Source organism: Papio anubis, chromosome 7, assembly GCF_008728515.1.
Source record: "Papio anubis isolate 15944 chromosome 7, Panubis1.0, whole genome shotgun sequence".
Lineage (NCBI taxonomy): Eukaryota > Metazoa > Chordata > Mammalia > Primates > Cercopithecidae > Papio > Papio anubis.
The window spans coordinates 75,565,976-75,593,248 of NC_044982.1; the positions used below are offsets into that span (position 1 = coordinate 75,565,976).

The 27,273-nt window shown below is 39.5% G+C and overlaps 1 protein-coding gene and 1 pseudogene across 5 annotated transcripts in view; one reads left to right on the top strand and one right to left on the bottom strand.

Annotated features, from left to right (window-relative positions):
- The window catches only part of STRN3 (striatin 3), a 139,310-nt gene that overhangs the window by 62,020 nt on the left and 50,017 nt on the right, over positions 1–27,273 (top strand). For all 5 annotated transcript variants that reach the window (XR_004184958.1, XM_009211348.4, XM_031668209.1 and 2 more), the window contains exons 2-5: positions 11,376–11,479; positions 11,921–11,994; positions 16,993–17,074; positions 20,331–20,504. Coding sequence is in view for 4 of the 5 variants with exons in the window: in XM_009211348.4 (XP_009209612.3) it covers positions 11,376–11,479; positions 11,921–11,994; positions 16,993–17,074; positions 20,331–20,504 (434 nt within the window). In the remaining variant the exon portion in view is untranslated. The remainder of the gene's footprint in view (positions 1–11,375; positions 11,480–11,920; positions 11,995–16,992; positions 17,075–20,330; positions 20,505–27,273) is intronic.
- LOC108586628 lies at positions 2,727–8,484 on the bottom strand (annotated as a pseudogene).

Here is a 27,273-nt window from a genome sequence, read left to right on the forward strand (position 1 = left end):
AGTTTTCCTAACTCTGCTTCTACAAGAGTTTCCCTGTCAATTACTGAGTACCGTTGTTGTTGTTGTTGTTCCCCACTCCCCAGTCACCCAGGAGGAACCATCTGTCTTCCTCTCCTGAAGGGGCTTCCTCCTAGGTCTGGTCGGACCTTTGTATGGTAAAGATTTAAATCCCCTGTTAGGAAACCTGCTGGGTTAAGGGAATTTTCAGTGGTTAATGATAAATCATCTTTTTCTAACAGAATAGCCCTATGCTTTAAGATTTTTGAGTTAGTAAACTACCTTTTTGCTTTTTGACTTAGGATAGTTCTGAACCGGTGAGGTGTGCTCACAGTGAGGTTTCCTGTAAAAGTTCTTTTTCTACCTTCTTCTGTTAGCAAAGCAGTTGCCGCTACAGATTGAATGCATTTGGGCCATCTGCGGGTTACCAGGTTAAGGATTTTTGATAGGAAGGCCGTGGGTTGTCAGTGGCCTCAGTGCTTTCTGGCTACGCCCTCAGCCCTTTCTGGCTACTGACAGTGAGGTGGTATTGGAGTTTGTTATAGGGTCCCGGAGAAGACCTTCAATTATTAACTGTAGGTTTTAAATTTACCCTGGCTCTTAAAGGAATGTTTTTTCTTTACTGCTTCTATTTTTCTCTTTCTCTTTTTGACTTTGTCTTTCTCTCTGACTCCATCTTTGTCTCTCTGCCTCTCTTCCTCCAACCTCTCTCCCTGTCTTTCCCCTCTCTCTGTCTCTCTCTCTGCCTCTAGGGTAGGGACCTGCAGGAGTAGAGCTACTCTGTCTTCCCCCAAGAAGAAAGGAAAAGTCAGGGGGTTATGTCAGATTCAACCCTTGAAATTAGTGGAAGGTTCAACCCCTTAACACCAGGGATGTCTCGTCTTGCATGTCCCGGAAGGCTCAATCCCTCAAACCAGGGAGTGTCTTGTCTTGCTTGTCCTGGGAGGTTGACCTGTTTCCCCCCTTTCCCCCTCTGAAGGTCCTTTGCACACTTCCCACTCATGCTGTCCTCTCTGGCTGCTCCCTTAAGGGAGAATTAGGCCCCTCTTAGTGTTGGCGTGGTGGTATAAATCCCATGGCAGGATCTGCTCTAAGCCATATAAGGTAGCTACAGAACCGCGGAGAGGACCCACTCACTTCATTCAGCAGTAGGACTTGTCACCATCCACACAACACCGCAAGCAGGGTTGTTGATGATCATTCACACACACACACATTTAGCCCTCCAGAATTTGACCACAAAGGAAGTACTTTACCAGCTCCTACCTTCTCCTTCCTTGGCCTGTGCACAGAGTTGTAGCTGCAGTATGTGAGGATCCTTTAAGCTAGGTTGCTGGCCAGTCCCACGCTGCCCCACCCCACCCCACCCGACCCCACCCCTGGCATTGCTGAGAGCTTGGGTTATTCCTCACACTGGCTGGGTCTTGATATCTCATCCCTGAGGCTGCCACAATAGGGAGGGTGCACCTCCTCATGAGAGAGAACCAGAGACTGTCCCCAGAGGGGAATGTAATCCTAGATGAACCCCCAAATTGTTATATATAAAGTTTTGGTGCTGCAAAAAGAAGCAGCACTCAAATATAAAATTTCCTTTTGAATTCTCAGCAAGGCAAGTTACTTCTATATAGAAGGGTGCGCCATTACAGATGGAAGAATGATGAGCATACACTTGGACAACGGAGAGGAAGGGGTTCTTATCCCTGACGCATGTGACCCCTTGCTGCTGTGTTGTTCCCCTGTTGGTTAGGGTTAGACCGCACAGGCTAAACTAATTCCGATTGTCTAATTTAAAAAGAATGATGGGGTGAGTGCTTTGGCGGGGGTCAAGGCAGAGCAGGTAGCAGGTAATGGGAATGAGTTAGGGAGGAGCAGGTGACTGGAATGTAGAGTGGAGCAGGTGAGTCAGGGTGGAGTAGGTAATCGAAAAAGATGCTTTATGAGGAAGTTAAGTTTAAAAGTAGAAGGCAAAGAAAGAAGTGAACATACTGACATATTCTTCGAAAATAAATTTAGAACTCATATCTAACACACAGCATCCCAAAGCACTGGGTTTACAGATGTCTGGCCCCATGCACTTTTTTGTTTGTTGGTTTTTTTTTGAGATGGAGTTTCACTCTTGTCACCCAGGCTGGTATAAGTGATTCTCGTTCCTCAGCTTCCTGAGTAGTTGGATTACAGATGCCTGCCACCACTATGCCTGGTTAATTTTTTAGTAGAGATGGGGTTTCATGATGTTGGCCAGGCTGGTCTCGAACTCCTGACCTCAGGTGATCCACCTGCCTCAGCCTCCCAGAGTGCTGGGATTACAGGTGTGAGCCACCGCTCCTGGCCTCTTTTTGTTTTTTTTTAGAGATGGGTCTTGCTCTGTTGCCCAGGCTGGTCTTGAACTCCTGGCCTCAAGTGACCCTTCTGCCTTAGTCTCCTAAAGTGCTGAGATTACAGACATAAACCACTGCACCCCCATGCACTTAAGGAGCCCACCAGTCTACTAGGCAGGCATAAGAAAGTATATTAACTGGGGTAAATAGGACTCTATATAACATCCAAAGCATGTGGGCTTCTGCAGCAAACTGGGAGTACTTCTGGATTGGCCTCCTGTCTTCTTTAGAACTAATTTCACTGTAACAGTTTAAGAAGGTGGATATTTTTACATAGTCAAGTGCATTAGGTGACATATTTCTTTTCTGTTAACTTGCTTCCTCTGAATGACCTAGTTCACTAGTGAACTAGTGACTAGTAATTTGGTCACCAAGCAAATCAAGCCTGCAGGAAAGAAAATCAATACTTAAAATAGTGTGTTATCATCTGAATTCCATCAAATAATGTGTTTTCTATGTGAACACTTAACCTCAATAATGACGTGTCTGACTAGAGCAAGCTCCTCCAATAAGACGAAGACCAAGACAGCACCAAGACCAAGACTCTCTTTGTTTTTTTGTTTGTTTGTTTGTTTGTTTTTTGAGATGGGACCTTTCCCTGTTGTGCGCTGGCTGGAGTGCAGTGGTGCAATCTTGGCTCACTGCAACCTTCACCTCTGAGTTCAAGTGATTCTCCTGCCTCAGCCTCTGGAGTTCTTGGGATTACAGGTGCGCACCCCCACAACTGACTAATTTTTGTATTTTTTAGTAGAGACGGGGTTTCACCCTATTAGCCAGGCTGGTCTCAAACTCCTGACCTCAGGTGATCCGCCCCCCTCACACTCCCAAAGTGCTGGGATTACAGGTGTGAGCCACTGTGCCCAGCCTGCATCTCTTCTTTTAAGGCTTAGGTTTTGCCCAGAATTCTCAATGCATGGAATAGCTCACACCAGCCGTCATTGTTCCCACCACAAAACCTTGGGCTGCCACATGCATGTGGATCAGGTGAAGGGACATTTTAATATTTCTCCTGCTCTTCAATTTGTATATCCACTGCAACAATTGCTGCAAAACCTGCTGTTCCAATGGGGGACAAATGGTGCCTCTTTAGCTTTTTGGATGCATTTGGATCCCTGATCATCATATGAAGAAAGAGAAACATCTGTGTTGGTTGGTATGGAAATTGCTAGAAGAATCTCCCAAGAGCAACAAAACCCTCATAATCCAACTGGCTTCAAATCCCAGCTCCTATACCCTGTCTTTTCTTGTGTATAGTTTTTTGTTTTTTGTTTTTCTTTTTTAGACGGAGACTCGCTCTATTGCCAGCTTACTGCAACCTCCGCCTCCCAGGTTCAAGTGATTCTCATGCTTCACCCTCCCGAATAGCTGGGACTACAGATGCGCACCACCACACCTGCCTAATTTTTGTATTTTTACTAGAGATGGGGTTTCGCCATGTTGGCCAGGTTGGTCTCGAACTCCTGACCTCAAGTGATCCGCCTGCCTCGGCCTCTCAAAGTGTTGGTATTACAGGCATGAGCCACCGCACCTGGCTCTTTTCTTGTTTTTTAATGTAAGCATTTATATCTATAAATTTCCTCCTGAACACTGCTTACATTGCATCCTCTAAGTTTTGGTATGTCCTGTGTTTGTTTTCATTTGTTTCTGTTACCTGATTTTTCTTCTTTGATCCATTGGTTAAGAGTATGTTGTTTAATTTCCACAAACTTGTGAATTTCCAGTTTTCTTTTGTTATTGATTTCTAACTTGATCTTTTTGTGGTCAGAGAAGAAACTTTGATATCTGTCTTTTTAAAGTTATTGAGACTTGGCTGAGCATGGTGGCTAATACCTGTAATCCCAGCACTTTGGGAGGCCAAGGTGGGCAGATCACTTGAGGTCAGGAGTTCGAGACCAGCTTGGCCAGCATGGTGAAACCCTGTCTTTACCAAAAAATACAAGAATTAGCTGGGTTTAGTGGCGCGCGCCTGTAGTCCCAGCTACTCAGGAGACTGAGGCAGGAGAATCACTTGAACCCAGGAGATGGAGGTTGCAGTGAGTTGAGATTGCACCACTGCACTCCAGCCTGAGTGACAGAATGAGACCCTGTTTCAAAAAAATAAAAAAGTTATTGAGACTTAACTTGTGACTCAGCTTACATGGTCTATTCTGGAGACTGTCCCGTGTGCACTTAAGATGTGTATTTTTTTGTTGGGTGAAGTGTTCTGCATATGTTTGTTAGAGCTGATTTGTTGTGTTGTTCAGATCCTGTTTTCTTCCTTACCGTTTGTCTGGTGGTTCTATCCATTATTTACAGTGGGGTATTGAATCTCCAACTACTGTTGTCTATTCTCCCTTCTATTCTGTCAGTTTTCACTTCATATGTTTTGGTGATCTGTTACTAGATGTGTGTGTGTTTATAGCTGTAATATCTTCTTGTCATTATTAGTATAGTCGTGTCACTTAATGACAAGAATACGTTTTGAGAAATGTATCAGGTGATTTCATCTCGTGAACATCACAGAATATGCTTACACAAACTAGATAATGTAGCCTGCACTTGGGCTATATGGTATAGCTTATTGTTCTGAGACCACAAACCTGTATAGCATGTTACTGTACTGAATACTATAGGCAGTTGTAACACAGTGGTATTTATTTGTGTATCTAAACATAGAAAAGGTATAGTAAAAAATTGGGGCCAGGTGCTGTCGCTCACACCTGTAATCCTAGTACTCTGGGAGGCTGAGGAGGGAGGATTGCTTGAGGCCAGGAGTTTGAGCCCAGCCTGGGTGACGTGGTGAAACCCCATCTTTACAAAAAAATAGAAAAGTTAGCCAGTTGTGTAGTAGATACTTGTGGTTCCAGCTGCTCGGGAAGCTGAGATGGGAGGATCACCTGAACTTAGAGAGGTTGAGGCTGCAGTGAACTGTGATCGTGCCACTGCACTGTAGCCTGGATGACAGAGTGAGGCCCTGTCTCAGAAAAAAGAAAGATAAAAAATGGTACGACTGTATAGGGCACTGACCATGAATGGAGCTTTTAGGATTGGAAATTGCTCTGGTTGAGTCAGTGAGTGAGTGGTGAGTGAATTTGTAGGCCTGTGGCATTATTGTCTCTCCCGTAGATTTTATAAACATTGTACACTTAGACTTTACTAAATTTATGTGAAATATTTTTCTTCAATGATAAATTAGCTTACCATAATTATTTTACTTCATACATTTTAATTTTTTCAGCATTTTAGCTCTTTTGTAATAACACTTAGTTTAAAACAAGCACATTGTACAGCTATATAAAAATGTTTTCTTTTTATCCTTATTCTATTAGCTTTCTTCTAGTTTTTAAAATTTTAATTTATTTTTACGTTTTAAACTTTTTTTGTTAGAAATGAAGACACAAACAGACATATTAATCTATGCCTATGTAAGGCCTAGGAAGGCCTGGGTTAGTATCATTGTCTTCTACCTCCACATCTTGTCCCACTGGAAGGTCTTCAAAGGCAGTAACACACATGGAACTGTCATCTTCCGTGACAACAATATCTTCTTCTGGAATACTTCCTGAAGGACCTGCCTGAGGCACTTTTGCAGTTAACTTTTCTTTTTATAGGTAGGAATATACTCTAAAATAACGATAGAACCAGGCATGATGGCTCACACCTGTAATCTCAGCAACTTGGAAGGCTAAGGTGAGAGGACCACTTGAGGCCAGGAGTTCAAGGCCAGCCTGGGCAACAAAGCAACACCCTTCTCTACAAAAGTAATTTCTAAAAAATTAGCCTGGCTGGTGGCCCGAGCCTTAAGCTGAAGCGGGAGGATCACCTGAGCCTAGGACTTAGAGGGTACAGTGACCTTTGACTGCACACTACAACCCAGTCTGGGTGTCTCAAAACAAAAACATATAGTAAATCAACTGTAGAATAGTCATCATTGTCATTATAAGTATTAAGCACTGTACATAATTATATGTATTGTACTTCTGTACCACTGACAACACAGTAGATTTGTTTATAACAGCATCAGGACAAATGTGAGTAATGCGTCTAATGCGTCCCACTACAATGTTAGAATAGCTATGACTTCTAGACTTCTACGACTTCACTAGGTAATAGGAATTTTTCAGCTCTGTTATAATCATAATGGGACCCCTGTTGTATATGCAGTGTGTCATTCACTGAAATGTCATGTGGCACATGACTGTATATAAAGTTCTTTGTCTCTTGTCCCTTTTAAAATTTTAAGCGTATTTTGTCTGATATTAGTATGGGAGATTGACAGACTTTTAAAGTAAGTATATTAGGTTTTGTGGGCCACAAAGGGTTTGTGTTGCCTATTCTTTGTTTCTTGTTTTATGATACTTTAAAAAACATTTTTAGTTTTAGGGCTATGCAAAAACAAGCGTGGGGTAGGTTGCCAATTCCTCTTTTATCTTGAATAAAAATTTTTTAATTGTAATGAATTTTTAATCCTTTTCTTTATGGCTAGTGTTTTTGTCTTTTTCAAGAAATCTTCCTTTAACCTGAAGTTGTGAAGATACTTGTTATATCCTAAAAGCAGTACTGTTCTGCCATCATATTTAGATCTGTAATCCTCCTGAAACTGTGTGAGGCAGAAAGTATGAGGCAGATGTTCCTTTTCTTTTTTTCTTTTTCTTTTTCTTTTTTTTTGAGACGGAGTCTTGCTCTGTCACCCAGGCTGGAGTGCAGTGGCGCCATCTTGGCTCACTGCAAGCTCTGCCTCCCGGGTTCACGCCATTCTCCAACCTCAGCCTCCCAAGTAGCTGGGATTACAGGTGCCCCCGCCACCATGCCCGGCTAATTTTTTGTATTTTTAGTAGAGACGGGGTTTCACTGTGTTAGCCAGGATGGTCTCGATTTCCTGACCTCTTGATCTGCCCACCTCAGCCTCCCAAAGTGCTGAGATTACAGACGTGAGCCACCACGCCCGGCCTCATTTTCATTTTTAGCCCACATTTGGATTCTCTGTTACTAAGCACCATTTTTGAAGCAACCTTTTTTTTCCTCAATGTTCTGCACTGCCATCTTTCATAAATCATGTGATCTTCTATGCTTTAGTTTGTTTCTGGAATTTCTGTTCTGTTTCTTTGGTACATTTTACTATCCCTGAATCATCAGTGTCTTAATTTCTGCAGTGTTATAATATATCTTATTGTTTAGTAGAGCAAATTCTATGACCCCATTCTTTTTTCTTCTCTTGAAACTCTGTTGCCCGAGTTGGACTGCAGTGGCGTGATCATAGCTCACTGCAGCCTCTACCTCCTGGGCTCAAGTGATCCTCCCACATAGGTGGGACTACAGGTGCATCCCACCACGCCTGTCTAATTTTTGTGTTTTGTAGAGATAGAGTTTTGCTGTGTTGCCCAGGCTGGTCTTGAACTCCTGGTCTCAAACAATCCGCCCTCCTCAGCCTCCCAGAGTGCTAGGATTATAGGCATGAGCCCCTTCTGTTTGGCCCATCTCATTCTTTGTAATTGTCTTGGCTGTTCTAGGTAATTTGAATTTTTTTTTTTTTTTTTTTTTTTGGTAAATTTTAGTATCAGCTTGTCAGGTTCTACACATACAAATTCAGAATTTGAAATTAAATCTGTCAGTCAATTTGGGTGAAAGTTGATATTTTTACAGTAGTCAGCTAGTCCGTTTAGGTTGTCTTTAATGCCTTTGTTAAATTTTTATATTTTCTGTATAAAGCTCTTGCCCATCTTTGGTGTTTTTTTCCTAGTTACTTTTATTTTTCTATTATAGTTTTGGAGATGGAGTCTCACTGTGTTGCCCAGGCTGGTCTCGAAGTCCTGGGCTCAAGCAGTTCTCCCCCCAGCTCAGCTTCCCAAGTAGCTGTCATGTGCCACCATGCCTTTTTTCAGTACTTTTATTTTTTGCTGCCATGGGGAATGTGTTTTTTGAGGTTACTTTTAAAAGTGTTTATTTGCAGAGATGATGCTATAACGTTGCTGAAAAGTCCATTGTTAATGATCCTATACTAAGTGCTTAACTTATTATTTAATTGGTCATTATTATGTTATTATCACTATTAGGTGTAACCTTTACCTTTTCAATCAGTTTACCCTCTAGATACTTGATGATAAGAGGTCATAAGATCAGTTCCAGTCATTATGGCTTCTCTCTTTACTTGGTCCTCTTCCATGTGTTTTTGGTTAATCCATGGGTTGGTGGTGGTGGTGGTGATGGTTTTTTGTGTTTTTTTTCCTTTTTTTTTCTTTAGACAGGGTCTTGCTCTGTCACCCAGGCTGGAGTGCATTGGCAATCATGGCTCACTGCAGCCTTGACCCCTCGGCTCAAATGAGCCTCCTGCTTCAGCCCCTTAAGTAGCTGGGACTACAGGCGCACACCGCCACACCCAGTTAACTTTTAAATTTTTGGTAAAGAGAAGATGTTGCTATGTTGGCCAGGCTGGTCTCAAACTCCTGGGCTTAACTGATCCTCCTGCCTTGGACTCCCAAAGTGCTGGGATTACAGGTGTGAATCACAATGTCCACCCTAGTCCACATTTTTAAAAAAGGTTTTGTTTTAATTAATTCTTGAGCCTTTTCCTTGTCCTAAATTCGTGCAAATTATTTCCTTTCAGCCCTCTGTTCAGTACTGCTTTGGGATTTTTACTTTTTGGTGTGTGGTTTGTGCTTGTCTTAGATTCCCTAAGTGTGGATAGTTGGTAATACAAAAATGCAAAAGAAGGAAATGAAAACCAATTCTCACAACAGTATAAGATTCTACTAGGAAATACTACTGCTGGGTAGTCTTTTTTAAAAAGAATCTCTTAGAGGACGTTACGACTTTCACCTAGTTTCAATGCCTTTCTCAATCAGAAACCCACCAATTTTTACTTCAGAAGCAGAATAATAAAACAGGTTTCCTTCAGCTTTTTGTAATGGTAATTTTAGAATGCTTATTAGATCTGAAAATTGAGAGTTACATAATTGTTCTATAGTATGGGCTTAGTGGTTTTTAGAAACAACAACAACAACAACAAGCAGCCAATACAGGGAGAAAACCCTAGTCAGAATCTTTCTTGAAAGTGTATAACGAATTTGACATCTTTTCCCTTTGCTCCATAACTTGATATAGAGTAAGTGCTGTTCTTTTCTTCAGGATCATAGACTATTAGGTTCTGAACCTTTATTATTCCTCCTAGTGCTTTTTTAAAATTTTGAAAATATGTAGTTATAAGTGTCATGCAGCTGTTTATTTATTTATTTATTTTAATTTAAAAAAAAATTTTATTTTGTAGAGGCAGGGTCTTGCTGGTCACCCAGGCTAGAGGGCAGTGATGTGATCGTAGCTCACTCTAGCCTCACTCCTGGGCTCAAGCGATTCTCCTGCTTCAGCCTGCCAAGTAGCTAAGACTACAGGAACATGCTACCACGCCTGGCTAATTATTGATTTTTTGGTACAAACAGGGTCTCGCTGTGTTGCCAAGGCTGGTCATGAACTCTGTAGCTGTTTATAGCTTTTCAGGTGTTACGAAGTTGTAGATAATTTCATACAAATTTTTTTTAGGGTAACAGTTTTTTTGATGACAGCAATTATTTATTAGGTGTTTTTATTAGTAGTTTTGGTTTAGCTGGTATCCTTGGCTAATATATTTGTCTTGTAGAAATCAACACATCCTGACTAAAATTTTAACCACAGTTTAGCTTACTAAATAGCTTTCTTTCTCATACTGAACAAATGCACCTGTGTCATCTCTGCAAGAACATTCTACCTCTTGTGAAAATTAGTTTTATTGTGAATGTGTGGATAATGGCAAATGTCCTCAGACAGATGCCAGTCTCTTTCAACATTATTCTTTAGTGTGAGGTGGTTAAAGGAGGCTGACATACAGGGAAGGGCTAGAAAAAGGCAGAGAATTGCCTTTTTCAGGAAATAAGGATAAAAGGCACTTAAGGAAAAAAATTCTCTCACAGTGGAAAAGTGACAATAGAAAGCAATGAGGTAATGGAATGTATGGTGGCCTTATTTAAACTATTTGTATTACCATGGCATTTACCATTTCAAGAATTAAAACAGAATTTGGAGTGGGGTGGTACAATGGAAAGATTATAAATTTTCATTTTTCTCTCTCTTTTTTTTTCTTTTGAGACGGAGTCTCGCTCTGTTGCCCGGTCCGGAATGTAGTGGCGCTATCTTGGCTCACTGCAACTTCCGCCTCCCAGGTTCAAGCGATTCTCCTGCCTTAGCCTTCCAGGTAGCTGGGATTACAGGCACCTGCCATCATGCACAGATAATTTTTGTATTTTTGTAGAGATGGGGTTTCACCGTGTTGGCCAGGCTGGTCTTGAACTCCTAACCTCAGGCACGCCTCGGCCTCCCAAAGTGCTGGGATTACAGGCATGAGCCACGTGCCCAGCTCAGATTATAAATTTTCTAGTATTTCAAGAAAAGCTTTTGAAGTAATCTGATTTTTGAAATAATATCTCACTTTCTGACATATTTATCTATTTGTGAACATGTTTTTCAGTTCTTTGTGAATTGTATGTTAGGAATTAGGTGCCATTTTTATGTATATTTTTCTTTCAAGGTTATGTGAAGGTGAAATACTAATATTAGGAATCTTAAGGATTATAAACTAGCTAATTTATAGTTATCTTTATTTCAAAAGGAATGTGTTAGATCTAACGGAAAGTTTGGCCATTTTATGAGTTTTTTTTTTTGTTTGTTTGAGACAGAGTCTTCTCAGCTTCGAGTAGCTAGGACTGTGGGCACACACCACTACACCTGGCCAATTTTTAAAATTTTTTGTAGAGATGAGGTCTTGCTGTGTTTCATAGGCTGGTCTAAAACTCCTTGTCTCAAGAAATCCTACTGCCTTGGCCTACCAAAGTGCTGAGATTACAGGTGTGAGCCATTGCCTGGCCCGTTTTTATGAATTTAAAATCTTGATATCATGAGTCAAGTGCAAAAGTTTGCGTTTATTGTTTTCCATTTTTCAGTTTCCTATGTATGGTTAAGGGAAAATGTAAATAAATGCATCTTTTATGTTTTTAGGCCCGGATTGCATTTCTACAAGGAGAAAGAAAAGGTCAAGAGAATCTGAAGAAGGACTTAGTAAGAAGAATAAAGATGTTAGAGTATGCATTAAAACAAGAAAGGTATGTGTGCGTCATTTTGTTACATGAATAAAGTAGAACAATAGTGTACTCATGTATACCATTGTACTCTGTATTTGGCAGCTTTTTTTGAAAGGTACAAATCCTTGCCCAAATACATGATGCTATCTTGATTTGATTCGTACTTGGGAAAGAAAGGCAAAAGAGATTAAGATACTTCAATTGAAATGTGTTTTGTTACAGAATCTAAATTTTGGAACTTAAAAAAAAGACAAAGGATAATTGATCTTTTTTTAACTTTTGGATATGTGTTACTTGGGAAACTTACATTTTTTTCTTTTACAGCAATAGAGTCTTCAACGTTCTTTGCAAACAAAGTTTAAAGAAACAAACATTCATATTATGTTTTGTTATTGGAATAATATAAAACAAGAGTGACAAAAGGAAGAAGTTATTATTACTAATTTGTGATTAAATTTTCAGGGCAAAATATCACAAATTAAAATATGGCACGGAACTGAACCAAGGTGACTTGAAAATGCCAACCTTTGAGTCAGGTAAACTTGATTCTTCTGTTACTTTTTTTTTTTTAATTCATTTTTTATATTTAGACATGTTCCCTTTACCCACATTTTGGTTTGATAATATTAGAGAATGACTATTGTAAACTGTCTGGAATTTGGGAAAAAATATTAAATGAATAAAAATAAATGGTTTCATGTACATCTTAATCCTAAGGCAACTTGTCTTATCCTTGAGTTGAAATCTATGTAAAAGTGTGATTGCATTTATGGTAGTAATTTGAGCTGAAAGGTAAGGAAGTTTAGGTATTACAGTAAATTTTAAAAATTTACTTAATTGTTTTTGAGTTCAATATTAAGTACATAGAACTTGGCAGAAACACACACCATACATACAATTTGCAGTTGATTTATTTTTTAATCTTTAACACTTTCATTCTTAGCAGTAGAACTTTATTAGAGCTTCCGTTTGTTATCATATATATAAAATTAAGAGACCAAGATGGGAGTGGCATAGGTTTTCTTTGACCTGGCTTTTCAGTGGTTATGGAGACTTATTCTGATGCCAGGAAACTATATTAGAATCTCCTCCTTGGAAAAAGCAAAAATCAGGAACAGAAACATGAAAGGTCTGTTTGTTCTGAGCCATGATTATTATAGTCGTCTCTTTGCAGTTAAAGGGAGTAGAGTGACTTCACCAGAAAAATACCGGGTTAATTCAGAGCTTTTTTTTTTTTTTTTTTTTGACTCATTTTATTTCCAGTATGGCTAGAATATTCAGAAAATAAGCAGACACTTCTAGAACTGTAGGGCTTGGTCTGTGTAAAGAAGGGAGGCTAGTTAAAGCCACGTTGTACCTGCAGTAGAGGCTAAGCAGAGTCAGAATTGGCTAGGTGGTCCCAGTGTAACAGTTTGTATAAAGCAAGATAAATCTTTTTTGCTTGCAACTGAAATTGTGGCAAAACAAATCTGTTTTTATCTGTATTAACCTAAATATTAAAAGTTCCTCAAGTTGAGGAATAAAATAATATCCAAGTATTTTCTTTACAGGACACACAATAACAGTGAAGTAAAATGTTTTCAGTTATATAGAAAAATTTGTCAGGGTGTTCAGTGGAAAACCAAACAAAGGGATGGGCAAAAATACATCGTGTGAACAAAATATTATAGAATTATTTACGTCAGAGTATATATGGAGATAATATTAAATGAAACAGTGTCACCTTTTATATACCCAATATGGGAAAGAAAATGTACAAAATATTGATTTGATCAAAGTAGAAGATACGTGAGTATTTATACCCCTCTCTCAGTAAAATAAATAGATATAGCCTAAACCTAACCTTATAAACAGGTTATATTTAAATATAAAAGAGTTCCCTTTCTTCTACATTTAGAAAACAAACGGTCAGATAGAATAATGGGCAAAAGACTTAAAAAGACACACCATAGAAGAGGATATATAAATGGCCAATAAAAATATGAAATATTGCTTGATTTTTATTAGTTATTAAGAAAATACAACTTAAAACCACGATGGAATATAATTAGACACTGACCAGAATGGCTAAAATGCAAAAGAGTCAATATTAAGTGTTGAGGATGTGGAGTAACCAGAATTCGTAGACATTGGTGTTAGGATTATAAATGGATAATGCTGCTCTGAAAGTGACTTGACACTGTGACTATTACTAAAGAGGATATAACATACATATCCTAGGCCAGGTGCAGTGGTTCACTCCTGTAATCCTAGCATTTTGGGAAGCCGAGGCATTGCATCACTTGATCCCAGGAGTTCAAGACCAGCCTGGACAATATGGCGAAACCTCATCTCTACCAAAAATACAAAAATTACCCAGGCTTGGTGTTACATGCCTGTAGCCCAGCATTTAGGGGGCTGAAGTAGGAGGATTGCATGAGCCCGGGAGGTCAAGGTGACAGTGAATTTTGTTCACACCACTCTACTCCCTCTTGGATGACAAAGTGAGACCCTGTCTCAAAAATATTTATATACATACCCTATGATCCAGTAACTCTACTCCTCAAAAGGCATATATATGTTCATCATGAAGCTTGTGTAAGAATGTTCATAGCCTCATTATTTACAGTGAAAATCTAGAAACAACTAGAACAGTCTTCAGAATCAGAATAAATGGATAAGTACATTGTGATATGTTAGCATAATAGAATGCTGTTTAGCAACAAAAGTGAGCAAACTAAAACTGAATGTGACAACATGGTTTAATCACATAAAACTGAAAATTGAAGAAATTATTACATCATATTCAAAAATCTCAGTAATTTTAGAAATCAAGATAGCGTTCATACCCTTTTTGGAGTGGCTAGTGACTGGAGGGCACAAGGAAGGCTTTTGGGGATGCTGATAGTGTTTCGTTTCTTCATCTAGGTACTGGTTACATGGGCGTGTTCAAAAATTCCTTGAGCTATACACTTGATGTACTTCAAGAATATCCTTAGCAACATTATTTATAATAGAAAATGGAAACTAATTTCAACATTAGGGGATTGGTTAGATAGGTATATGTTTTCTATAGAATGTTATGCAATCATTTTTTGTGTTAATCTGTATTGCCATACAGAGAATGTTCAAGGTACATTTAGTGTCAGAAGCAGATTATAGTGCAGTATATACATTGGCACATTTTTTAAAAGGGTGGGGTTGTATTATGTATATTTTCAGGTAGAAAATATGAAATGATAAACACTAAAGCACTACCAGTTGTTAACTCTTGGCAATAGGGTTTTAGGCAGTTGTATTTCTTCTTTTTTTTAGTATTTTTTTCTCCAGTGATAATGTGTTATATGTAATTTTAAAATGTTATAAATAGAAGAATCAGCAGGGGGACTATTTGAAATAATTATTTCTGGAAATCAAAGAAATGCTTACTTTTGGGGTAGAATAAGAAGTGTTTTTTGTTTTTTTTTGAGACAGGGTCTCGCTCTGTTGCCCAGGTTGGAGTGCAGTAGTGTGATCTTGGCTCACTGCAATCTCTGTCTCCCAGGCTCATGCAATCCTCCCACCTCAGCCTCCCAAGTAGCTGGGACTACAGGCACGTGCCACCATGCCTGGCTAATTTTTGCATTTTTTCTAGAGATAAGGTTTTGACATGTTTCTCAGACTGGTCTTGAACCCCTGGGCTCAAGCGACCCACCTGCCTTGTCCTCCCAAAATGCTGGGATTGCAGACCTTAGCCACTGTTCCCAGCTAGAGGTATTAGTAATTGGATTGTTAGGGTTAGAGAAGTAATGTCTGAAGAGGATATTTGAATCACTACCAGCAGGTACTAAGTGACTTTGAGGAGCTTACGAGCCTCACAGAGTCCTCAGCATTCAGTATGAGGGTTGATCTTCTAAGTCCCTCTCTTCTTCACCGTGTCTTTATGTTAATAATGGGAACTTATGGGGAAATATTTCTGTGATATAAATGTCAATAGTTTTAAATTTTGTTCTGGAGATGCTTGTTGAGAGATTAATCTGAAATCATACTGTTTATTAAACTTTTTTTTTTTAAGACACAGTCTTGCTCTGTCGCCCAGGCTGTAGTGCAGTGGTGCAATCTTGGCTCACTGTAACCTCCGCCTCCTGGGTTCAAGCGATCCTTTTACCTCTCAGCCTCCCGAGTAGATGGGATTACAGGCATGTGCCGCCATGCCTGGTTAATTTTTGTATTTTTGCTAGAGACGGGGTTTCACCATGTTGCTCAGGCTGGTGTTGAACTCCCATGCTCAAGTGATCTGCCCACCTCAGCCTCCCAAAGTGCTGGGATTACAGGCGTAAGCCACTGCACCTGGGCTAAACTCTTTTTTTTTAATGTGTACACTTTGTTATCTGAAAATAAAATATGACTCTTTACCTATAGTAAAAACTCTTTTCTGGTTTAATTTTAGTTCTAAAAAAGGAACTTAGCTAGATGAAGTCCTGTGATGTAGACTTAAGGTCCATTGATACAGACCCCAAATTAAGGTATTCAGTATTTTTATGTATGCCTAATATCTTAACGGTGTTGATTTTGAATAGCTCATATAATACAGCTTTTTAATTTTTTTTTTTTTTTTTTTTTTTGAGACGGAGTCTCCCTCTGTCGCCCAGGCTGGAGTGCAGCGGCCAGATCTCGGCTCACTGCAAGCTCCGCCTCCCGGGTTCACACCATTCTCCTGCCTCAGCCTCCGGAGTAGATGGGACTACAGGCGTCCGCCACCACGCCTGGCTAGTTTTTTGTATTTTTTAGTAGAGACGGGGTTTCACCGTGTTAGCCAGGATGATCTCGATCTCCTGACCTCGTGATCCGCCCGTCTTGGCCTCCCAAAGTGCTGGGATTACAGGCTTGAGCCACCGCGCCCCGCCATAGCTTTTTAATTTCAAAGGCAATCGACTCAGCAGAATTCTAGTAGTTAAAAAAAAAATTAAATTGCCAGGCATGGTGGTTCACACCTGTAATCCCAGCACTTTAAGAAGTTGAGGCGGGTGGATCCCTTGCGCCTAGGAGTTTGAGACCAGATTGGGCAACACGGCAAAACCTCATCTCTTCAAAATACAAAAATTAGCTGGATATGGTGGTACATGCCTGTGGTCCCAGCTGCTCGAGAGACTGCAGTGGGATCTCTGGAGCCCAGGGAAGTCAAGACTGCAGTGAACCGAGATGGTGCCACTGTACAACAGCCTGGGTGACAGAGTGAGACCCTGTCTCGAAAAAGAAAGAAAGAAAAAAGAAATCAGTTCTAATAATATTTTATCTCCTGTTCGTTTGATTTTTGAATCCTTGATACTAATAAAGTACACTTGGGTTTTCCCTGTTTTAAAATGGGGGACATAGTACTTAAGTCATTGGGTTATTAGGACAAACACATTTAAAATGAGTGACCCACAGTTAATACTTAGATAAAACTTAATTTTTTCCTGTCCTTTATAAAATATTTAGGTATGTTTTTATGGGAATTTATCCCTAAGAAAACTTTGACGGTATTTTCAGGAGTTGAAATAATGTATGTAAAACCTTTTTTTCTTAATTTTTAGAAGAAACCAAAGACACAGAGGCTCCCACAGCACCTCAGAATAGCCAGTTAACGTGGAAGCAAGGCAGACAGCTTTTAAGACAGTGAGTAATTATTTATTTTCAGCTTTCTTTAAGGATCTAGGTATGAAAGTGTTTATATTGAATCAATTTACAAGTAAAAAATTATATTGGGACAATGTGTATGTTTTTTGTATTGCTGCTTTTTTGTTGTGAGATGCTTGGATCTTTTTAAAAGTTTGTTTCCTCTGAGTTTCAGGATGATGTTGTCTTCTTACTTGCAGGGTAGAATGTCTAAAAGACTGGATGACTTGAGCAGAATAAAAACAATACAGAATTCATACTTCCTAGAGCCCTCCATTCCTGTCAGTGCAGAATTCACACGTTTCTTTTCAGTGGGGGTGTGACTGGTCTAGAAAATGAATTTAGTTGAATTCATCTGAAACTTTTCAGAAGTGGATTGCCAAATTTTCCTTTTAGTTGAAATTTTAAGGAGGTTTTTTGAATTTTGACTTACTTGGTGTATTAGAAGTATTTCTCTGGCAAATCTTGTTTTTTGTCTTTCATGTATTATTTTCCTTATATTTTGAAAATTTTGAAATTTGTGTCCTACTGATATCCTGGGTGATTTTCAGTTATTCAGCCTTTTCTACTCTAGGTATCTTTACCTTCACCCTTAATCTTGTAGAACTGTCTTTAGAATATTTCATAGTCTGGACAGGACAGTCATCATGCATTCCACCTCTGACCATTGTGTTATTTGCGCTCTGACTTTACCATGATTTTTAAATCCTTAACTATATCATTTTTCTCTTTAGCTCTTCTACCTATGGTTGCTTTTATTTTATTTCTGTTTCCCTAGCTCCAGCTTAGACTCCATAATTGATCACCCTTATCTAGTACCCTTAATTTTCTTGCTGCCCACTGCTTACCACTTCCTCACCAGTCATTTTACTAAATTTACCTGAAAAGCTCTAGCCCTAGTTCATTCTGTCTGCCTCTTTCTAGTTAACTCTTGGATGAAAACTATAGAATCATGTGAATACTATTACGTATTCATAGTTTCCTGTCCAAACATTGCAGAGAACCTTTTTCCATAACCCTTGGCCACCCCCTGCTTCCATTGTCCTCAGTGGATATTCTGAACTTTTACCGTATCTCAGCCCATTCTTCTTTATTTCATTAAAGCACTTCAGGCTCTGCTTCATGGAAAATATGAAGGCTGTCAGGTGACAATTCCCTTAACACTTTCCTTTCTGTAAATGTGTGGTTTTTTTTTTTTTTTTTTTTTTTTTTTTTTTTGTGAGACGGAGGCTCTGCTTATAAGTGACTAAAATTTGAAGAAAAGAATAGATTATTGATTGGAAGGATGCTGGATAACTAGCAGAATTGAAGGAAATAGTGAACAACCGAGTGTCAGGAAGTGAAGAGCTAGGGTAGCTTGGAGGCCGTCTCAGACTGGAAACTCTAAAGACATTCTTACTTGATTTTCTACCCCTCTCTGTCTCAGGTTTATTCTTCTGAAAAACCACTTTTTTTCTGTATGTCAGAGAATACTCTGTATTGTCCTGACTAATCAAATAATTGCCCATGAGTCCTGACTGATCAAATAATTGCCAGTTCATACCTGGGTTGTGTAAGATCTTGGCAGTTCATTCAGACCAAATGGTTAGAGTATGATGGGAGCTGTTCTCCCCAAGAGAGGACTGCATTTTTTAGAAGAAAAGTGAGGACAGCTCTTCTGGACAGTAGAGAAATCACTTGGACAGTATTCCTCTCATAAATGCTTAATCCCATTGCCTGATTTACAATTTAGTCTCTTGCCACCTTTATCTTTCCCTGTGACTTTATAGCCAAACTTGTTAAGGGTAGTTTATCTCCATAGTCTGCCTTCTTGTTCGTTTGTCAGCTGTCTATCTGTTTTCCATTTTGACGTTTCTCTGAAGCAGCTATCACAAACATATTCAAGAGACCTTTTTTGTTATAATTGGTATCTTGGAAAAATTTGGCATTAACTATTCTTTCTTGAAACTTTTATTTTTGCTTCCATGACAGCACTCTCTGCTATCATTTTTTCCCTCTAGTTTCTCAAATATTTTCATTTTCCTTTGAGTTTTTATTATAATTCTAGTCCTTTGGATGTTTGTATACCCAGACTTTCTGTCCTTATTTATGGTTATTCTCTCAGTGACTTCATTTAAATCCATGGCTTCAAATATTGCCAAAGATTAATGACCCAAATCTGTAGACCCAGGTCAGTCTCTTCTGAGCTTTTGATTTGTATCATCCATGTGCCTAATAAACGTTGTCACTTGTATTTTTTTATAGACACTGTATGGTTGTCTGATAGGTACTCTATAAACTTGATTCTGACTCTATATAATATTTTTGAACGTACCCATCATCTGACCATCCAAGCTAGAAACCTGAAAATTGTGCAAAGTTCTTACTTGTTTTTTCATTCTACTTCCATATATATTTATGCATCATGTCAGAAAGATTATATCTTCTTATTTTTCTCACATTTATTCTTTCTCCATTTTTACTTCTTGCTGTGTTAGTGTCCTGATCAAGTCTTTTTAGCATTCACCTAAAAATCTTTTGTTCTTCTGCCAGCAGTATTTAAAGTTTCTTTTAAGCGTCCTTCATTACCCTCTTAAATACTTTAATTTATCACAAAGCCATTCACAACTCATTATCTTTGTATCATAATCTAGTCCTTTTCTTCTTTTCCAGTCTCATCTTAGATCCTAGGTTAAGTTCCTTGTTTAGATATAGTGAAAGATTGAAAATCACAGGACTAGAGGAGTGCTGTGAGATCTTAGATCCTAGAAGGAGAATTAATGTGTTCATCAATCTCTAGTTAACAACCCCAGGTTTAAACTTAGTATATCTGTGTGCTAAGATTGAGTTCTACTCATTCTTTACTGCTCCTTGGAAATTACAAAATGTATGTGTGTGTATTGTGTTTGTGTGTATATGTGTGTATAAATTTAAAAATATGTGTGTGTATAAATTTAAAAAATGTGTGGTTCTGTGTGTATGGAAATTTAAAGATGTATGTGTGCGTACATAATCCTAAAAGCGTTTTAAGACTTCTTGGGTTTTGAGATAATTGGCTCTTAATCAGTGTTAACCATACTATATGCTTTTTAATTTAAATTTCGTTTGTAATTGGTATAGTTCTCTTAGAACTGGAACTAGTCTGTAGAGAAGAAAGATACTGAGACAAAGGGAGAGCATGTTTTAATAGGATTATGGGTTTTTCTAAAATTGATACGATTTTGAGTCTGGCAAATGTTAACAATATGTGGATTTTAATATTTGTTTTCTCTTACAGGTATCTTCAGGAAGTAGGTTATACAGATACAATATTAGATGTACGGTCTCAGCGGGTAAGGTCATTACTTGGACTATCTAATTCAGAACCAAATGGATCAGTAGAAACAAAGAATTTAGAACAGATCCTGAATGGAGGTGAATCTCCTAAGCAAAAGGGACAAGAAATAAAAAGGTATGATTTATACTTAACATAGTTTATATAATGGATATTATGGATATTATTACTGTTAATCTGTTTAGCTCCTTGTTACTGCCATTAACATTTTTTTTTTTCTTTTTTTTTTTTGATACGGAGTCTTGCTCTCGTCGCCTGGTCTGAAGTGCAATGGCGCGATCTCGGCTCACTGCAACCTGTGCCTCCCAGGCTCAAGCAATTCTCCTGCCTCAGCCTCCTGAGTAGCTGGGATTACAGGCACCCACCACCACTCCTGCCTAATTTTTTGTATTTTTAGTTGAGACGGCATTTCACCGCATTGGCCAGGCTGGTTGCAAACTCCTGACCTCAGGTGGTCCACCTGCCTCGGCCTCCCAAAGTGCTGGGATTACAGGTGTGAGCCACTGCACCCGGCTGCTATTAACCATTTTTAAAACAAACCGAGTTCAGAGTTAAAGAGCTAGCCATCTCCCACCCCACTCCATGGTACCATGGGCAAATAAATTTTCTAAATTTTCTATTTAATGGCTTTTAAATTTTATCTATGTTAAGTTGGTGTGTGTTTGTTTTTTGAGTCAGGGTCTGGCTTCATTGCCCAGGCTGGAGTGCACTGGTGTGCTGCTGGCTCATTGCAGCCTCTGACTCCCATGCTCAAGTGATCCTCCCACCTCAGCCTCCTGAGTTGCTCAGATTCCAGGCATGCACCACTATGCCCAGCTAATTTTTAAAAATTTTTTGTGGAGACGGGTTCTTGCTCTGTTGCCCAGGCTGGTCTCAAACTCCTGGCCTTAAGCAGTGCGCCCACCTCAGCCTCCAAAAGTGCTGGGATTATAGGCATGAGCCACTGTGCCCAACCTGTTAAATTTTGATAACAGGAGAATGACTGTAGTTCGAAATAGGTGCAGAATCAGATTTGAGGCTGATTTCATGTAGTTCAGAGCTATTTTAACATCCTTATTTTAAAATTTTCGCTAGAAAAATTTATTTTTCTATATTAATTATAATGCTACTCTCACTAGAATAAGCAATGGTTATTTAGACACTAGTGTGAAAGAAACAAGGCTTTTCTTTGTGTTTGGATTCAGAAAGCTACCAGATAAAAACATTTATTGAAATATAATTTACATATCATAAAATTTACCCATTAAAAAATACAATTTAATAGTTTTTAGAATACTTACAGAATTGTTCAGCTATCACTACAATTGAAGTTTAGAACATTTTCATCACCCCTAAAAGAAACCCCATACCCATTAGGTGGCTACTCTCCATTTCCCCCTATCTCCCAACCCCAGGCTACCACTAATCTACTCTCTGTCTCTGTAGATTTGTATATTCTGGATATTTCATATAAGTGGTCTTCTGTGAGTGGCTTCTTTCACTTAGCATATTTTCAAAGTTTATACATGTTATAGCATGCATCAGTGCTTCATTCCTTTTTATTTCCAAGTAATATTCCCTTATGGATATACTACATTTGGTTTGTGTTTCTTTTTTATTTCATTATTATTGTTATTATTTTTGAGACAGGTCTTACTCAGTTCTCCAGGCTGGAGTACAGTGATGTGATCACGGCTCACTGAAGCCTTGCTCCCTGGGCTCAGGTGATCCTCCCACCTCAGCCTCCCGAGTAGCTGGGACCACAGGTTCACAACACCATGCCTGGCTAATTTTTGTAGAGACGGGGTTTTGCCATGTTGCCCAGGTCTTGAACTCCTGGGCTCGAGCAGTCTGCCCTCATTGGCCTTCCAAAGTGCTGGGATTACAGGCCTCAGCCACCACACCCGGCCTTCATTATGTGTTTCTTATACAGGTGAAGGGTATGTGGGTTGGTTCCAAGTTTTGGACTAATGAAGAAGATTGAGGACCTGCCAAACTCTTTTCCAAGGTAGTTGCACTATTTTACCTTCCCACCAGCAGTACTAAAAGGATTCTGATTTCTCCACATCCTCATCAACACTTGTTACTGTCTAACAGATACGCTTTTGATTAATATAGACTTGATAAATACAAGGAGTTAAGCATTTTTACCATGAGACGTTACCCTGAGTAACATAGGTTAGAAAGACAAAGAAAATGAGAAAAAAACCAGATGAGTTCATTGAGGTCATTTAGAGCTTAATAAATAAATAATGTGTATAGTTTATAAACATTATTTCATGCCCTAGATGTATTTTATGATATTGTGCAGTTATCTAAAATATATTCTGGTCAACTGGGCGCAGTAGCTCTTGTCTATAATCCCAGCACTTTGGAAGGCTGAGGCAGGTGAATCACTTGAGGTCAGGAGTTTGAGACTAGCCTGTTCACCAACATGGTGAAACCCCATCTCTACTAAAAATACAAAAATTAGCTGGGCGCATGCTTGTAATCCCAGCTACTTGGGAGACTGAGGTGGGAGGATCGCTTTAACCAGGAGGCGAAGGTTGCAGTGAGCTGAGATCATGCCATTGCACTCCGGCCTGGGTGACAGAGTGAGACTCCATCTCAAAAAAAAAAAAAAAGAAATGTGTGTGTATATATAAATATATCTATATATACATATAACACATATATGTGTGTATATATAGATACATATACACACACATGTGTATGTGTATTTTTTTTCTGTAAGGTTAAAAATTAAGCCTTTGATTTAGAGTTTTTATTTCTGAGAAATGACTATTAAAGTCAGTTTGACATCAAATAGAGCCCTTATTTTCTATACTGTGATTTCAGAAATAGAGTGCTTTGTAGCATAAGAGAAAAAGCAGAAATATTATCAAGTATTTTTAGCCAAACTGGTCACCCACGTAGTTCATAGAATTTATAAATATTTTACAGCAATAGAGGTTTGCTATACCACCAGTGACTCTGAATCTGAATCAAAGATCCTTTCGTTTTTTTCCCCCTCACTCTTAGTATCATCTTACAAAGATCCTTGATAAGCTGTATCTTCTCCTTGTAAAGCTTCTTGCTTTTGCAAAATTAAGATTTTGATATTTTTTTGGAGTTTGTGTGCGTGCGTGTATGTTAAACACATAACATGAGATCTGCCCTCTCAACAAACTTTAAAGTGTGCAATTTCGTTAACAGAGGTACAATGTTGTACAGCAGCTCTCTGGAACTTTTTCATCTGGTATGACTGGAAACCATAACTTTTGAACAGCAGCTCCCCATTTCCTCCTCCCTCCGACCCTTGGCAACCACTATTCTACTTTGTGTTTCTGGGTTTGACTGCTTTAAGTACCTCATGATTGGACTCATGCAATGCTTGTCCCTCTGTGATTAGCTTATTTTACTTAGCATAATGTCCTCACGGTTCATTCATGTTGTCACATATGACAGGATTTCCTTCTTTTCGTAACTAACGATATTCCAGTGTACGCATATACTACATTTTCTTTATTTCTTTACCTGTTGATGGACATTTAGGTAATAGTTGTTTGTTTATTTGCTTAGTGTTGTTTTGAATGGTGTCTTGCCCTGTTGCCCAGGCTGGAGTGCAGTGGCATAATCAACAGCTTACTGCAGCCACAACTTCCCAGGCTCAAGCAGTCCTCGCACTTCATCCTCCAGAGTAGCTGGGACTACAGCCACGCGCCACCACACCTGGCTGGTTTTTTAAGTTTTTGTAGAGATGGGACCTCATTATGTTCCCCAGGCTGATCTTGAACTCCTGGACTCAAGCAACCCTCCTGCCTCAAGCAGCCCTCCTTCCTCGGCCTCCTAAAGTGCTAGGATTACAGGCATGAGCCACTGTGCCTGGCCGGAAATAGTTGTTTTAATCAAGGCTTTCTTCTTAACGAGTACACTGACATTTTCTGATTCTGCCCTAATGTAGGTGTGTGTGGTTGAGCCATTATTAGGGCCATTTGAAAACCCCTAGGAATAAGAAAATGATATAACATGTGGATCAAGATTTCAGCAAAATATGTTTATTACATTCTTATTTATTAATAGGAGAAAATTAGAAGCAGTCTTAATGTCCATAAGTAGAGGATGGTAAATTTTAGATTCGTATTTTAGAGGCAGTATGCCTAATGATTAAGAATATGAATTCTGAAGACAGACTGGATTTGAATCCTAACTTAACCACTGGTTACTAGCCGTAACTTTGGACAGGGAACTTTACTTTCCTTATTTGTAAAATGAGTATCATAGGATTGATATGAGGAAGGAATGAATTAATGTAAAGCATTTAGAACAATGCCTGGCACACAGTAAGTGTTACATAATTGTTAACTATTAGGAAATATTGTGTATCTAGTTGAAGTGTGACTCCCACCAAGACTAGTGTTTATTAGATGCTACCGAGGGAGTGACACTATTGTATTTCTTGATTTATGGTAGGGATGTTGTGGTTGTATAGAGCATCATAGCACAAAGCATCTACTTTATGAGTATTCATTGGGAAAGTTCTCTTAGATCTTATAACTGGGAAAAGTTGTGCTGTTTCTTAATAACTGGTCTTATTTACCTTTGAACCTCCAGTTGTTGCTCCCCTCCCACCTCTTTTTTTAACCCTGTTTGGAATCTCAGGGCCAAATTTGTGGGCCTCCTCTAGAAAATGCATTGACGGCCGGGCGCGGTGGCTCAAGCCTGTAATCCCAGCACTTTGGGAGGCCGAGACGGGCGGATCACGAGGTCAGGAGATCGAGACCATCCTGGCTAACACGGTGAAACCCCGTCTCTACTAAAAAATACAAAAAACTAGCCGGGCGAGGTGGCGGGCACCTGTAGTCCCAGTTACTCGGGAGGCTGAGGCAGGAGAATGGCGTAAACCCGGGAGGCGGAGCTTGCAGTGAGCTGAGATCCGGCCACTGCGCTCCAGCCTGGGTGACAGAGTGAGACTCCGTCTCAAAAAAAAAAAAGAAAATGCATTGACACATTTAGTCTTTTACTTAGCAACCTTACCTTTGGCTTCATTTTATTTACCCTTTCATCGGGATATATTTATTTTTAAGATTCTGTTGTCTTTTTAGAATGAGAGAGGGTAGTAAATAAACAGTTGGCAAAGAGAAAAATTATCCACAGATGGAGACTTCCATTTTAAATATGGTAGGTTAAAGTCACATTTTACTTGTGTGCCTTTCAGAAATTTTGCTAAAAGGACAGTGAAGGGCTTAAGATGCATTAACACAAAAGAACAACAACAAAAAAATAATGACATACAGAAAGAATTAGAGAGTGTACTGTCTGTGAGATAGAGAGTATTTAACAATTTTGAATCCAGAAAGAAAATGGAGGAATGGCAACTGACTGAGTGACCCTGAGAAAGCTTATTAAACATAAGTGCATTTGAGAGTGATAGTATGAAGAAAAGGAACAAGCCAATTCAAGTCACAGAATTCCAGTAAAGCCACAAAGGCTAAGGAATTATATGTATATGGTGAGGTTTAAATAGGGGTATGAATAGAGAATTGGTTTAAAGTTTATTTAAGAAGCACAGGCTGGGCATGGTGGCTCATGCCTGTAATCCCAGTACTTTGGGAGGCTTAGGTGGGCAGATCACTTGAGATCAGGAGTTTGAGACCAGTCCAGCCAACACGGTGAAACTCCATCTCTACTAAAAGCACAAAAATTAGCCAGGCATGGTGGCAGGCGCCTGTAATCCCAGGTACTAGGGAGGCTGAGGCATGAGAATTGCTTGAACCTGGTAGGCAGAGGTTGCAGTGAGCCAAGATTGTGCCACTGTCCACCAGCCTGGGCGACAAAGGGAGACTCCATCTTAGGGGGGATAAAAGTTTAAGAAACACAATGTGAAATCCTCTCTTTCATTTTGTGAAACTGGTTTAATACCACCCCTCCCCTACCGCAAAAAATGGTAGTGTGTTTTCCACCAGTGATTTCTGTTTTTTTTTTTTTTTGGAGACAGAGTCTCGCTTTGTTGCCCAGGCTGGAGTGCAGTGGCCAGATCTCAGCTCACTGCAAGCTCCGCTTCCCAGGTTTACGCCATTCTCCTGCCTCAGCCTCCTGAGTAGCTGGGACTACAGACGCTCGCCACCTCTCCTGGCTAGTTTTTTGTATTTTTTAGTAGAGACAGGGTTTCACCGTGTTAGCCAGGATGGTCTCGATCTCCTGACCTCGTGATCCGCCCGTCTCGGCCTCCCAAAGTGCTGGGATTACAGGCTTGAGCCACCGTGCCCGGCTCTGTTTTCTTAAGAAATAAAACAACTGAAAGATGGCGTTATTGTATTAAATGAAAACAGCAGAGTTGTGTGAAATGCTCCAGCAGAGCATTGAGATCTCCTGTGTTCTCCTACTGTTTGACTTCCAGTATGTGGGCACACATGTGTCGAATCACATTAATAGGAAAGGCCTAATGGTACTGAAAATTGGGATATGTCAGTGAAATGGCTGGGCCTGTGTCCTATCATGCAGAAGTTAAATCAGCAGCTTGACAAGACATAGCCATATTCTCAGTCCTTCTGGGCTGCTTTAACAAAATACCATAGACTGAGTACGTATAAACAATAGAAATTTATTTCTCACAGCTCAGGAGGTTGGGAAGTCTAAGATCAATGTGTCAGCATGGTTGGGTTCTGGTGAAGACCCTTTTCTGGGTTGCAGACTGCTGACTTCCCACTGGATTTTCACGTGGTGGAGAAGGCAGGCTCCTTTGGGCCTCTTATTTTTATAAGAGTACTAATCGTATTCATGAGAACTCTGTCCTCATGACCTAGCCACCTCCCAAAGGCCCACCTGTCAATACCATCATATTGGGGATTAGGTTTCAAAATAGGAATTTTGCTGAGGGACACAAACATTCAGACCATGGCAGATTTCAGAGAAGAATAGTGGTAAC